At 43.9% G+C, this 13,176-nt stretch overlaps 1 protein-coding gene across 1 annotated transcript in view; it reads right to left on the bottom strand.

The window, feature by feature from the left end:
• LOC129624243 (ATP-binding cassette sub-family C member 4-like) overlaps window positions 1–13,176 on the bottom strand; it is a 180,888-nt gene that overhangs the window by 147,463 nt on the left and 20,249 nt on the right. Inside the window, 4 exon segments of the mRNA XM_055541904.1 lie at window positions 8,436–8,685; window positions 10,227–10,352; window positions 11,730–11,893; window positions 12,939–13,028. Coding sequence (XP_055397879.1) covers window positions 8,436–8,685; window positions 10,227–10,352; window positions 11,730–11,893; window positions 12,939–13,028 — 630 coding nt within the window.

Here is a 13,176-nt window from a genome sequence, read left to right as displayed (position 1 = left end):
AAATCTGAATCCCAAAGAATTGATACTTTTGAACTGTGGTGTTGAAGAAGACTCTTGAGAGTCCCTTGGACTGCAAGGAGATCCAACCAGTCCATCCTAAAGGAAATCAGTCCTGAATATTCATTGGAAGGACTGATGTTGAAGCTGAAACTCCAATACTTTGGCTACCTGATGTGAAGAGCTGACTCATTTGAAAAGACCCTGATGCTGGGAAAGATTGAGGGCAGGAGGAGAAGGGGACGACAGAGGATGAGATGGTTGAATGGTATCACCAACTCAATGGACATGAGTTTGAGTAAACTCTGAGAGTTGATGATGGACCGGGAGGCCTGTTGTGCTGCAGTCTGTGGGGTCACAAAGAGTCGGACATGACTGAGCAACTGAATTTAACTAAAACTCAAAATATGACTTGTTTAAAAACAGGATTGTTGCAGATGAATCAGTTAAGGTGAGATCACACCAGAGTAGGGTGGGCCCTGAATTCAATATGGTTGGTGTCCTTATAAGAATAGAAACCCAGAGACACACACAGAAAGAGAAAATGCCCACATGATGATAGAGACAGAGGCTGAAGTGATGGCAGTTACAAGCCAAGAAAGGCCAAGGTTTTTCTGCAACCACCTCAGTTAATACAGGCAAGGAAGGATTTCCTCTTTAACGATTCAGAGGGATCATGACTCTGCTGACACCTTGATTTCAGTCTTTGAGGCTCTAGGACTGGAAAACAATCAATTTCTGGGGTTTTAAGCACCTGTTTGTGGTACTTGGTTATGGCAGCCTCAGGAAACCAAAACACAGCATTAAAGGACACTTATATGAGAGAAAAACAAACTGTGTAAGCAGCTTTAACATAGGTAATTCCAGGACTCATAGGCAAACCGAGTCCTAATCAACACAGGGGGAAACTGAAATAAGCATTTTAGGATTTTGAGGAAGAAGACAACACATAAATAGTAAACTGTGTGCTTAGTTGCTCAGTGGTGTCCTACTCTTTGGGACCCCATGGACTGTAGCCCACCAGGCTTCTCTGTCCATGGGGATTCTCCAGGCAAGAATACTGGATTGGATGGCTTATCCTTTCTCCAGGGGATCTTCCTGACCCAGGAATCAAACTGGGGTCTCCTGCACTGCAGGGAGATTCTTTATTGGCTGAGCTACCAGGGAAGCCCCAAATAGTAACCTGCTTCTGCTGCTGCTGCTAAGTCACTTCAGTTGTGTCCGACTCTGTGTGACCCCATAGATGGCAGCCCACCACACTCCTCCATCCATGGGATTTTCCAGGCAAGAGTACTGGAGTGGGGTGCCATTGCCTTCTCTGAAATAGTAACCTGCTGCTGCTGCTGCTAAGTCACTTCAGTTGTGTCTGACTCTATGTGACCCCATAGACAGCAGCCCACCAGGCTCCCCATCCCTGAGATTCTCCAGGCAAGAACACTGGAGTGGGTTGCCATTTCCTTCTCCAATGCATGAAAGTGAAAGTGAAGTCACTCAGTCGTGTTGGACCCTCAGCGACCCCATGGACTGCAGCCTTCCAGGCTCCTCCATCCATGGGATTTTCCAGGCAAGAATACTGGAGTGGGGTGCCATTGCCTTCTCCTGAAATAGTAACCTACTACCCTACAAATCATAAATACCCTACTATCCTACAAATCATAAATACCCTTGAAGCATTTGACTTCAGAATATCATGTCCCAAAGTAACAAATGTGATTGAAATCTTCTACTGCAAAAGAACAAGTTGTAAATTCTGGAAATGCTGGAAAAACTGAATATGAAAACCTGCTTCTATGCAGGAAAAGTTAGATTGGATCCTTACATTTCTCTCAAAGACCAGCTGGTGGGAGACACGATCTACTCATTTCCTCCCCCTCTCATCCAGGCTCACTTAGAATCTGAACACTGGGCACAGCTACTCTTACCCACCCCGAGCCTCTGTCCAGCAGGAAGCAGAACTCATGGACAGTGGTCTGAGGACTTCTCTGCAGACTCTCAACCACCACAGCCTGAGTCCTCTCTCCACACCACCTCTCCCATCATCAGCCAGATACAGTTCTTACCTGTTCTGCCACTGTTTATCCCCTTCCACTTCTTTCCTCTTGAAACAATATAATTTCAGAATCTCACTCACTATTAATCATTGCAAATACTAATACAACTTTTCTTTTTTCTGGTTCCTTCACCAGCCCTCCCCAACCCCATAAAACTGACCCCAACACCACTCCCTCCTCATCTCCTTACACACCTCCGAAATTGTCCACCACACTTAACACCCTCCAGTGACCTGTCAGCACCTAAGTCCACACTCTCCAGGTGGCCTCTGTCTGGACACCCTGAGTGCTGACCCACCCAGCCCTCCAGTCCATCTCAAATGCTAATCCTCCTGGGAACAAGCTCAGGACATTCCAGGCTGGTATCACCCTCCCTACTTTTGAATCCCCAGAGGGATAATAAGTCACGAAGAGGGGCGACACAATGTCATTCACACACTTACACAGTCCCAACTCCAACTGAGACCAAGCTTTGCACGGGTTGACCCATCATGGGTAAGACAAAGAACAGACTGTAGGGCTGGTTCAAATCAGTCCAACCATTGACTGTATGGCTATAACCTTACACAGTCTGAGCTAACACAGAAACCAAAGATTACACGTGTATATACATTTTGTCTTGACAAAAATTCCAATTTTAGCTTAAGCATGCTACCATGACAAAAAAACAATATTCAGTATGTACACAGTAGAATAGAAATTTCCCACTTTCAAAAAAAAAAAAAAAAGAATGTAAAGAATAAGCGTGTCCTAAGTGAAGAATTAAATCTATTGAAAACTTGTCCACAAATAATAGGACAGAGTAGGGAAAGACACTGAGAAGGCAAAGGCACCTCATTCCAGTACTTTTCCTGGAAAATTCATGGATGGAGGAGCCTGGTGGGCTGCAGTCCATGAGGTTGCTAAGAGTCGGACACAACAGAGCAACTTCACTTTCACTTTTCACTTTCATGCATTGGAGAAGGAAATGGAAACCACCTCCAGTGTTCTTGCCTAAAGAATCCCAGGGACGGGGGAGCCTGGTGGGCTGCCATCTCTGGGGTCGCACAGAGCTGGACACGACTGAAATGACTTAGCAGCAGCAGCAGAGAAATGCATCACAGTCTTCCAGGGGTTAAATGAGACTCCACTCAGCACATGACCAGCTTGTAAAGGTGCAGAAGTGCTGGCTGGATTTTTCTCCAGGACTAAAGGTAATGAAAAAGCTGAAATTAAATAACCGTTAGACCCATGATGTGCAGATCCAGAACTGGTCACGTGGGAAAGTATCAATACCAGAACTACAGCCAAAATGACTGACTTCCCAGTAGCATAATGGAAAATCTGCTCTGTGAACAATATAATTTTAGACACATTTCACTGGATGTAAAAGTCACTGAAGACTTTCAGTGCTTCAAAGTTAAGACAAGATATTTACAATCCTATTGGATTCATTCAATGCCAAGACTTTCACTCCCTTTCCTTATTAAGAGAAAAACAGAGGGACTTCTTGAGCCTATAAGATCACAATAAATCCTCAAATTCTTTATATGAAAAAGGAAATTGAAAAGCATATATAAATAAAAAAACAAGAAACTATGAAGCTCATGTGTAGGTCTGCCCATGGGTATGAACCATCGTACCCTCTCCAAGGTGGGCAGGGGTGGTGGGTTTCCTTCCTAGGGCTCTCAGACATGACCTGAGCAGAAATCCTGGATGAGGAACTATCTAGTCTACTGAGTCCCAGGCTGCAGGAGGCAGTGGGGCAGCAGGGCTCAACACCACAGTGTGTTCTAAACTCGATGTTCCCACCACGTCTCCAGCCCATCTGTGGTCAAATCTGGCCAAGTTCTGACCACCTGGTCAGTAAATTCAGCTGACCTTTTATCCCACCCCTGCTGCCTTTTTCACCTTCTAGTTGGGCATTATCACAATCTAAGTGGGAGGCAAGGAAAGGAAGAAAATGAATATCTGATCATTGCCTGTTACTTATTAGATAACAGGACAGAAGGCCAATGGCTGGTCAGTCAGGTGGGTCTTAGAATAAAACCGAAAACACTGAGGTACTTCACAGCCTCTCAGAATTCAAAACCAAGTTCATACTTTTCTCCTCGCCAAATTTGGTTATCTTATAGTATTCCTTATTTTAGTGCATCCAGGTGGTTTTGCAGCCTGAAAACCAAAAGCAGCCCAGGATTCACCTCTCCCTCCTCTCATACCCAACTCAAGATGTGCCTTGAGTGGCTCTCAAATCTAGCCAAGGCCATTTCACCCTAAGCTAAAGCATATCATCCTTTTCCTGGGCCATGCACAGCACTAAGCTCTTGATGTATTTCCCTGTTTCTGCTCTGGATCCCCATCCCACTTCCCTGACCTGTTTCCCAGGCTTCAGCCACAGTGAGCTTTGAGATAAGAAAAACTTTGATGTTACCTGTAGAGTCCTGTATAAAGTCAAAGTCACTCAGCCATGTCTGACTCTTTGCAGCCCCATGGATGATCCAGTCCATGGACTTCTCCAGGCCAGAATACTGGAGTAGGTAGCCATTCCCTTCTCCAACCCAGGGGTGGAACCCAGGTATCCCACATTGCAGGGAGATTCTTTACCAGCTGGGCCACCAGGGAAACCCAGAATATTGAAGTGGGTAGTCTATCCCTTCTCCAGCAGATCTTTTCAACCTAGGAATTGAACCGGGGTCTCCTACATTGCAGGCAGATTCTTTATCAGCTGAGCAACCAGGGAGGCCTAACAGTCCCCTGCTCAAGCCTCTCACTCTCTATTCTGCAGCCTCAGACATATTTGGTTCCTCAAATGCATGGATCCCCTTCCTGTGCACTAAAAGCCTGTGTCACATCACTATCCCCAGGAAAATGTGAAGCATCAGCTACCCCACCTACCCCACCCCCACACACAGAATTCTCCAGGTAACTTCCTCAGCCTTCCCAGGAATCATGAGCTCTAAGACTATAACAGTAACTCTGCCAAAGCACCCCATGGCACCTTGGACTTTTCCTTCTAAGGACTAATGACACACAAACACATCCACAGTGAGTTTCACTATTTGATTCTTTATTAACCCCCCACTTGATGAAACATATATTCCATATGTTTCATATGGAAACATATAGTCCAGAGAAGGACTTCTCTGCATTTCCTTCCCAATGATTGTTACATATGCATCTAGCCTGTGCCAGGCTTCAGGCAGGCACTCAGTTATTCTTTAGAAAAAGTGACTGAAGAAATAAATTCAAATTTCACCCTGAAAAGTCTAGCACAAAACAAGAAACTTTTTTTTTTAAATCAACTGATTTTAGTCTTAACAAGATCCTATCATCTTCTATATTTGCTAAAGTACATTTTGGTTTTGTTTGCTTTTTTTTCTGTAACCAAGATAATGTTACCAAAATATGCTTTATTTTTAGGTACACAGGATCATTGACTAAAGATATAAATATCTTGGGCCCTAGCCAATACCTCTAATTAATCAGAAACTCCAAGGTGTAATGATGTAGGTTTAATAAGCATTCCAGGTAATTCTGATGAACTAGAGAACTAGATTTTTAAAGGGTTGTCAAAACTATATATGATGCAGAAGCATCTAATATCTAAAAGGGAAATCTTACACCAATTAATTCAACCCACCAGGAATCAATTTCCCATGCTAACATTAACCCTTATCACCACTATTATTCTCAGCCATTTGTCCCACCTTTACTGATAACAGCTACTGAAGAAAGATCTCTAAATTTCTAGACCACCTTCCTGACAGACACTTTGTGTACACAAGGGAAATTTTAGGTTTTATGACCAAATCAAAGGTGCTTCCTTCATCAGGACACAAAGGAGCTTGACAAAATCAGCCCCAGAAAATTCAAAGTTTTTCCCAGGTCGTGATTTTAATATTACTGCACATATCCACACAGGAAGAAATTTCAAGCCTCAGATAGTTCAGCTGCATTTTGGTGGAAAAAGAATCAAAAATCATACCTAAATATTTGAGCACAATTCCTTGAAAACCTTCTGTAGGATCCCTTTTATGCCACATTCTTTGGTGCATCACATAATTCACCAAAGAATCAAAGTAATCACTCTCCCCACTACAACCATGCTTACTGGTTAGGCATCTGCAGAAGCCCAGACATGATGGAGCTGGAAGATCCCTTCAGTTGCACATTTCCTGAGTACTTGCTATTTGGGAGGACTATGAAGATGAATGAGAAATTGTATCTGCCCTTTAGATAAGTCTGGAGTTCAGGGAAGCAAAGAAATCCATAAACACATGGCCTAATGAGGACAAAGTCATATTCGGGAGCTGTAAGGAAGAGATGGGGAATCAAGTGGGTGTGATGGCTAATTTTATCTCAACTTAACTGAACTGCAGTCCCCATACACTTGTTTAATTAAACATGCATTACAGTGAATATATTTTTCAGGTGAGACAAACATCTAAATCCAAGAGACTCTGAATAAAATAGATTAGTCTTCATAATGTGGATGGGCCTCATCCAATTAGTCAAAGGTCTTCAGAGGAAAAAGACTGACCAACTCCAAAGATGAGGGAATTCTGTCTCAAAACCACCTTCAGACTAGAAATGCATTTTACCATAAAGCCTCATGGTATTGATCTTTTTTATTATTTCATGATGGCCAAGAAGACAATTGGACTAACTTTGTTAACTGAGTAAGACTGACTGTTTCTAATTACCTCCAAGCCCCAAGAGCCCAGCTGAGGAGCCAGGCCAGCAGAGTCTGCATGAACACCAGGCTGTGCAGGGCACAGCTCCTCTCTTCCAAGAGCAGGTCCACCAAGTCCACTCATGCTGGTTTCAGATACACAAACGGACACACAGAACAAGGGGAGGATTCAGACCTATTCCCACTCTGGATAAGATTCAGCTCCCCTGGGTTGATACCCTTCCCCAAGACCTGATGTTGCAGGAATGCCTAACTCTAACCTGCTCCCTCCTTCAGCATTTCTGCAGCTTCTAGTACAGGTTGGCAGAGAAGGCAATGGCACCCCACTCCAGTACTCTTGCCTGGAAAATCCCATGGACAGAGAAGCCTGGTAGGCTCCAGTCCATGGGGTCGCTAAGAGTCGGGCACAACTGAGCGACTTCACTTTCACTTTTCACTTTCCTGCATTGGAGAAGGAAATGGCAACCCACTCCAGTATTATTGCCTGGAGAATCCCAGGGACAGAGGAGCCTTGTGGGCTGCCGTCTATGGTGTCGCACAGAGTCAGACACGACTGAAGCGACTTAGCAGAAGCAGCAGTACAGGTTGAATCACCCTGGGCCTCTGTGTCACATCCCAGCCATTTCCTGTAACTCTTGTTTCAGTCAATCCAGAATGCCCATGATGTGTCCAGCATGGACGGGGCACTACACTAAAGAACCAGCAGACACAGTTTGCCGTCGTGGGGCTCAGAACACTCCTGGGGAGTCAGCTTAACCCCACTTGATACTAGGCTGGGTGGTGCGGGACTGGCCGTGTACATAAACAGAAGTCTTGGATCAGCGTAAATGGAAGTGCTGCAAGAGGGTCATGGGGCTGTGGGAGGCTCAGCAGCATTTGCTTAAATCAAGAACAGAAGAGAAGGAACCCAGGGGTCCCAACAGAGTGAGTCAAGACTCCAGAGTGGGGGTGAGTGTGGCAGGTCACAGGCAATGTCCCCACTCCCCCTCCCCCATCAGAGCACAGAAAGTGATGGAGCAGCCAGTGGAGCTTAGGGTTTAACATTTTGATTCTACAAGAAACAAAGAGCCTTTGAAGGTCTTCAGAGTGAGACTAGATGATGGAGACCACATTCAGGAGATATCTCACATGCCAGAAGGCATGAAAGAGATACCATAACAGTGGTTAAAAATGAGGCTAAAGACAGAGAGCTAAGTGAATCTGAGGCCACTCTTCCTGTCTGAGGAGCAGGGAGCTCCCAGCAAGTTCTTCCCCCACTCCCCAGGCCAGAGAGGAAAGCCTACGCACCTCAGGACTCAACATAGTTGTTACCTAGTAATTCCAGTTGCAATATGCTTCCTTCTTCTGCTTTTAGACATTTAATCACACTGCAGTCATCACTGCAAATCAAAATGCAAATGCCACTGCTACTGCTACCCATAAATGAGTAAGGATTTTAGGATATTTGTAATGCACTCTACCTTGCCTAAAAAATTCCATGGATGGAGAAGCCTGGTGGGCTACAGTCCAAAGGTTTGCAACGAGTCAGACACAACTGAGTGACTGAGCATGTATGCACTACCTAAGAAGAGATAAGAGTGTGTAAGACAGTTTTGAATGGCTGCCAGGTTTGGCACTGAGAGTTAAATCTCACTTACAGGAATACCATCACACCAAATAAAAGGTATTTTACGTAAAATCCACCTACAACTTTAAAAAGTTATTTGTCCCCAAACCTTGATTCTTCGGATGCTGACGACAGCCTCTGACACCTTCTCGACGGCCATGGGGAAGTAGAGGGAGCTCGAGAACCGCAGAGCCTCGAACAGCGTCACCACCACAAACACTTGGCTGGCTGTGATCAGGTTGTCAAGGAGCTCATTGGTGATGAAGGTAACGTAAATCATGATTTTGCTTGCAGCAAAAAATGATGCCAAATTCATTCCTCTAAGGTAGGAACTTTTCAGAATCTTGGAAATTTCCTCCCTAGAAATAAGAGTTTTAAAACAGATTTCAAAACAATCATTGACATCCAAGGCATTAATTCAAGTGCCCTAGGTGAGTGGCCCCTTTCTAGGGAGTGGACACAGATTAAGATAAACAACCTCTCACATCATGGAGACACTACACAGTGCACATCCGGGGCTCTGCCCCGATCCAAGGACCGCATACCTCATCACCACTTCACTCTTCCAATTAAATGGAGGCTTAATGTTGCACGTTTAAACATTTTGGGTCAATCAGACTGTGTTTGAACATTCATTCAACAAGCATTCATAACCAAAAGTCCTATGCCTGGCTCCTCACTGATGACAGAAAGGCAAAGCCCATCCTTTCCCAGGAGCTCATTAGATTGGGGGAGGTTGGGGAGAATAATAAACCCCTGTACTTCCCTCGTGGTACAGTGGATAAGAATCTGCCTGCCAATGAGGAGGACATGGGTTCAATCCCTGGTCCAGATAGTTACACATGCTGCAGAGCAACTAAGCCCATGCACCACAACTACTGAGCCCAAGCTCTAGAGCCCACATGCTGCAACTACTGAAGCCTGCGTGCCTAGAGCCTGTGCTCTGCAACGAGAGAGGCCACCTCAGTTAGAAGTCCACACCCCACAATGAAGAGTCTGCTTGCCACAACTAGAGAAGGCTTGCACACAGCAATGAAGACCCAGCACAGCCACAATTAATGAAAAAAGAAATAAATAAAATGATGTGGTGTGATGTGTGTGTACATTAAAAAAAAAAAAAAAAGAGTAAGCCCCCAAATTGTAAGACACTAGACAGAGGCAGCCAGCACAGCCCCAACAGGAGCACAGAGCAGAAGCATGTAACCCTGAACAGCAGTGACAGGATAAGCCACACACATGTGGACCCTGAGATGAGCTGGAGTCAGTCACTCAGCAGAGGCTAGAGAAGAAGGAAGATGAGAGTAGATTCCCAGCAGAGGGAGGGGCGACCACAAGGGTGCAAAGTGAGAGGTGACAGGGAGCAGCCAGAGAATTCTAAGCACCCTGTGCTGGAGTATAAACACTCATCAGATATTTAAATGAAATATTTTTTAAAAGTCTACAAACATAAAGCAAAGACAAAAGAACAGTCTTTTCAGGGGTCAGTTTACAATGAGTAATACTGGTTTATAACATTTGGCCTGATACAGGTACACTCAATCTCTATCAATTCCCCATTTATGCTATATCAACATATATTGCAATTTTAGTTTAAATACTGTCATCTCAAACACTAATATTTTACAATCAATGCTTAAGAAATATTTAGAATTTCATTTCTGTATAAGTAAGAAACATATATATTTTTTCCTTTAAGAAGACAGTAGATGGAAGAGCAAGTTAAAATGACATCTCCAATGTTCCTGCCAAGTGTGAGGGGATGAAGTGAGTAGTATTTAAATTCACTTTAATGTGAAAACTAGATAAGACTTCTAAACCAATCAGTAAAAATAGGAAATAAAAAACTACAAACATACAGTGTAATATATATACATATTAAAAAAGAAAAAAAAAAACTTACCCTCTCAATCTGGAAATAAGGTCTATAAATGACTTTTCCCAAGCATTCATTTTAATTGTTTTGATGCCAGTTATAACTTCGCTTATGGTCCTGATCCTGTTGTCTGTGAGCGCTGCGGTCTTACTCCTGAGGGAACAGATGTGAAAGATGAGCCTTAGTAACCACAGCCCAAATTTCCTTATTATCAGCAGCAGCAGGGGCCACAGGCAGAAACCAAAGATCAAAGAAGTCCCCACAGATCTTTTGTGCTGACAACATAGGCGGGCCCTACTCAAAGTACAAATGGAGAAAGATTTCCATTAGGAAGCCAACCATTCAGTCCAATTAAAGAATTAACTTGGATAACTTGCAGCATCAGCTAAGGAAGACCTGAAATGATTTGGATACAAACCATCTGCTCAAAGAGGTCACAGTTAGGTAGGGAAGGCAGAAAAGCATATAACAGGAAGACAGTGTTTGTGTTGTAATAAAAATAGGAATAAAAATTGCTGGTAGCAGTGGAATAAGGCCTGGAAGGATAAGGAACATCTCTCCACAGCAAAGAAAGGAAAGAACTTCCAAGTAGAGAAAAATACCACACATGGTCACCAAAAAAAAAAGAAAAGAAGAAGAAGAAGAAGAAAAAACTCAAGAAAAAAACTTCAAACAGCACAACACCTCCATCACCTGACAACCTGGACAATGACACATCTCCAACCCTCTGGGACCTGCTTCAGCTTTATCTGATCATCACCAGTCTCTTTTCTGTCACATACACTGCTGGGACTCTGGGGTTTTATAAAGACATAATTAAGGTCAACCTTGCCCTTGGGATGTCTATAACTTAATGGAAACATTGAAATAAAACACAACATAAACATGGCTCTAACACAAGCATAATAAACATAAATGCCGCTAGGCTAGAAATGGGCCTGTACAATTATGATTATTTTTAACAACATTTAAATAACTTCAGTTCAGTTCAGTCGCTCAGTCATGTCCGACTCTTTGCGACCCTATGAATCGCGGCATTCCAGGCCTCCCTGTCCATCACCAACACCAGGAGTGGGCCTGTACAATTATGATTACTTTTAATAACATTTAAATAACTTAGACATGGGTAAATTCTGCTTAAGGACACTCTGCTTATTCAGATACAATGCCAGGAGGAGTCAGTGAATGCCATCACCATATCCACTTCAAGATCAGCCTTCAGCTTAAGGCTGGAGCCTCCACTGGCTAAGTCTGAAGGGTGTATGTATGTGTTCAGTTACTAAATCATATCCGACTCTCTGTGACCCCATGGACTACAGTCCCCCAGATTCGTCTGTCCATGGGATTTCCCAGGCAAGAATACTGGACTGGTTTGCCATTTCCTTCTCCAGGGGTCTACAGCCAAAGAAGAGAGAAGAGAAGCCTTTTGTGTTTTTGAATAAAAGCATCTAGCAGACAGTGGAAGTTGCCAAGTACATGTTACCTATTTTTTTTTTTTTACCCATTTTTTAAAACCAGTGTTTCTCTTACCGAAGTGATGAAAACAAATTTCCGAAGCAGCTTTGCACTAGCAGAAGAATAATGAGAACCGCCATCCTGGCAAGACATGGTATTCCTATTTCCATCCAGAGCAGGGCGGTCACTGCAATAGCCTGCAGTGGCCCCAGCCAAAGATAGTGCAGGAACATAATTACCTTAAAAGAGAAAGACAAAGCCTTCTTAGGATGGTATAAAAACAAAACCAGTAAGGACCCATTATAGAAATACTATGCTTTAAAAGAATAGACAGGAACCTAAATGGGAATGATCTCAGTGGGTTTTAAACCTGCTGAAGCAGAAACTCAAGCATCTACCCCAGATGATGCTGTTCTGGGGCAGCACAGGGCCAGCCTTAGGGACATCCAGGGAGAACCAGACCAGCAACCTTGAAAGAAAATGTTGATTTTTGTCTACATCACATATGAGCTCAGGGCGTCCCCAAACTCTCTCTGCCTCAACATTCAGTCCCCATCTCACTCCAGCACCCAAGAAAAGCTTATATTATGTTACCTACCACACTTCCCAGTAATAACTTGTATACTTACCTTCCTGACAGCCTGTGACTTCTCCAGGGAAAAACTAAATTGCATTCATCCCTGAAATTGAGTACTGGCCTTACTTCACGTTTGATGAATGAATAACTGAAAGAGAAGTGTCTAGTGCAATATAGATGTTTGACCAATAGCAATAACACCCTGGGTCATGTGATCTATTCATTGCATAAGTGGGGAAAAATGTATGGCGGGATAGCAGAGAGTCAGTTGTTTCTGGCTGGGGACCACCCACTTGACATATTCTTCACAGGCTCCCTATGCAGCAGGCACTGAACAGGCCTCAGGGGAAAGAACAATCCCTGCCTTCCAGGCCTTCATCATCCAGAGGAGGAGGAAGACAGTCCAGCAACATGCACACCACGTGCCAAGAAGGGCCACTCCAGGAGGACCCCTGACACTAACTAAGCCAGGCAAGAACACTACTGCCTATCTAGTATTAGAAAAACAAAACCCTCATCTACAGGGCAACATACATTATTATATGTAATTTGCACACAGAAGAAATAAGCATTGAATAAAAAGAACCCTTGTCTAGGTTCCTCAACCGAACCCTGGCTGACACCAAACCCTGGCACCTGGCATCTCACTAAGCTGAACCCAGTGAGAAGGACAGGAACTGGAAGAGGATCCCTTAGGGGCAGCTTACCTGATCAAACCTGTTCACATCATTGGACAGCAGGTTGACTATCTGGCCTGTGGTGGTCTTCCCCATGGCAGAACTACTCAGGTGAAGTGCCTGAAATGAGAGAGAGAAACAGAGAACTGGATTCCTACGGTTATACCAAATCACTCTTAGAACATAGAATAAAGTGTTTTTCTGGGGTTTTCCATGGTATCAGGACAAGCAAGATGATCCCTGACAGCAGGGCTCTAGGGACGGACAT

This window comes from Bubalus kerabau, chromosome 12 (assembly GCF_029407905.1).
Source record: "Bubalus kerabau isolate K-KA32 ecotype Philippines breed swamp buffalo chromosome 12, PCC_UOA_SB_1v2, whole genome shotgun sequence".
Taxonomy (NCBI): Eukaryota; Metazoa; Chordata; class Mammalia; order Artiodactyla; family Bovidae; genus Bubalus; species Bubalus kerabau.
Note: the sequence above shows the minus strand (reverse complement) of the source record. Positions and strands in the feature narration are given on the sequence as shown.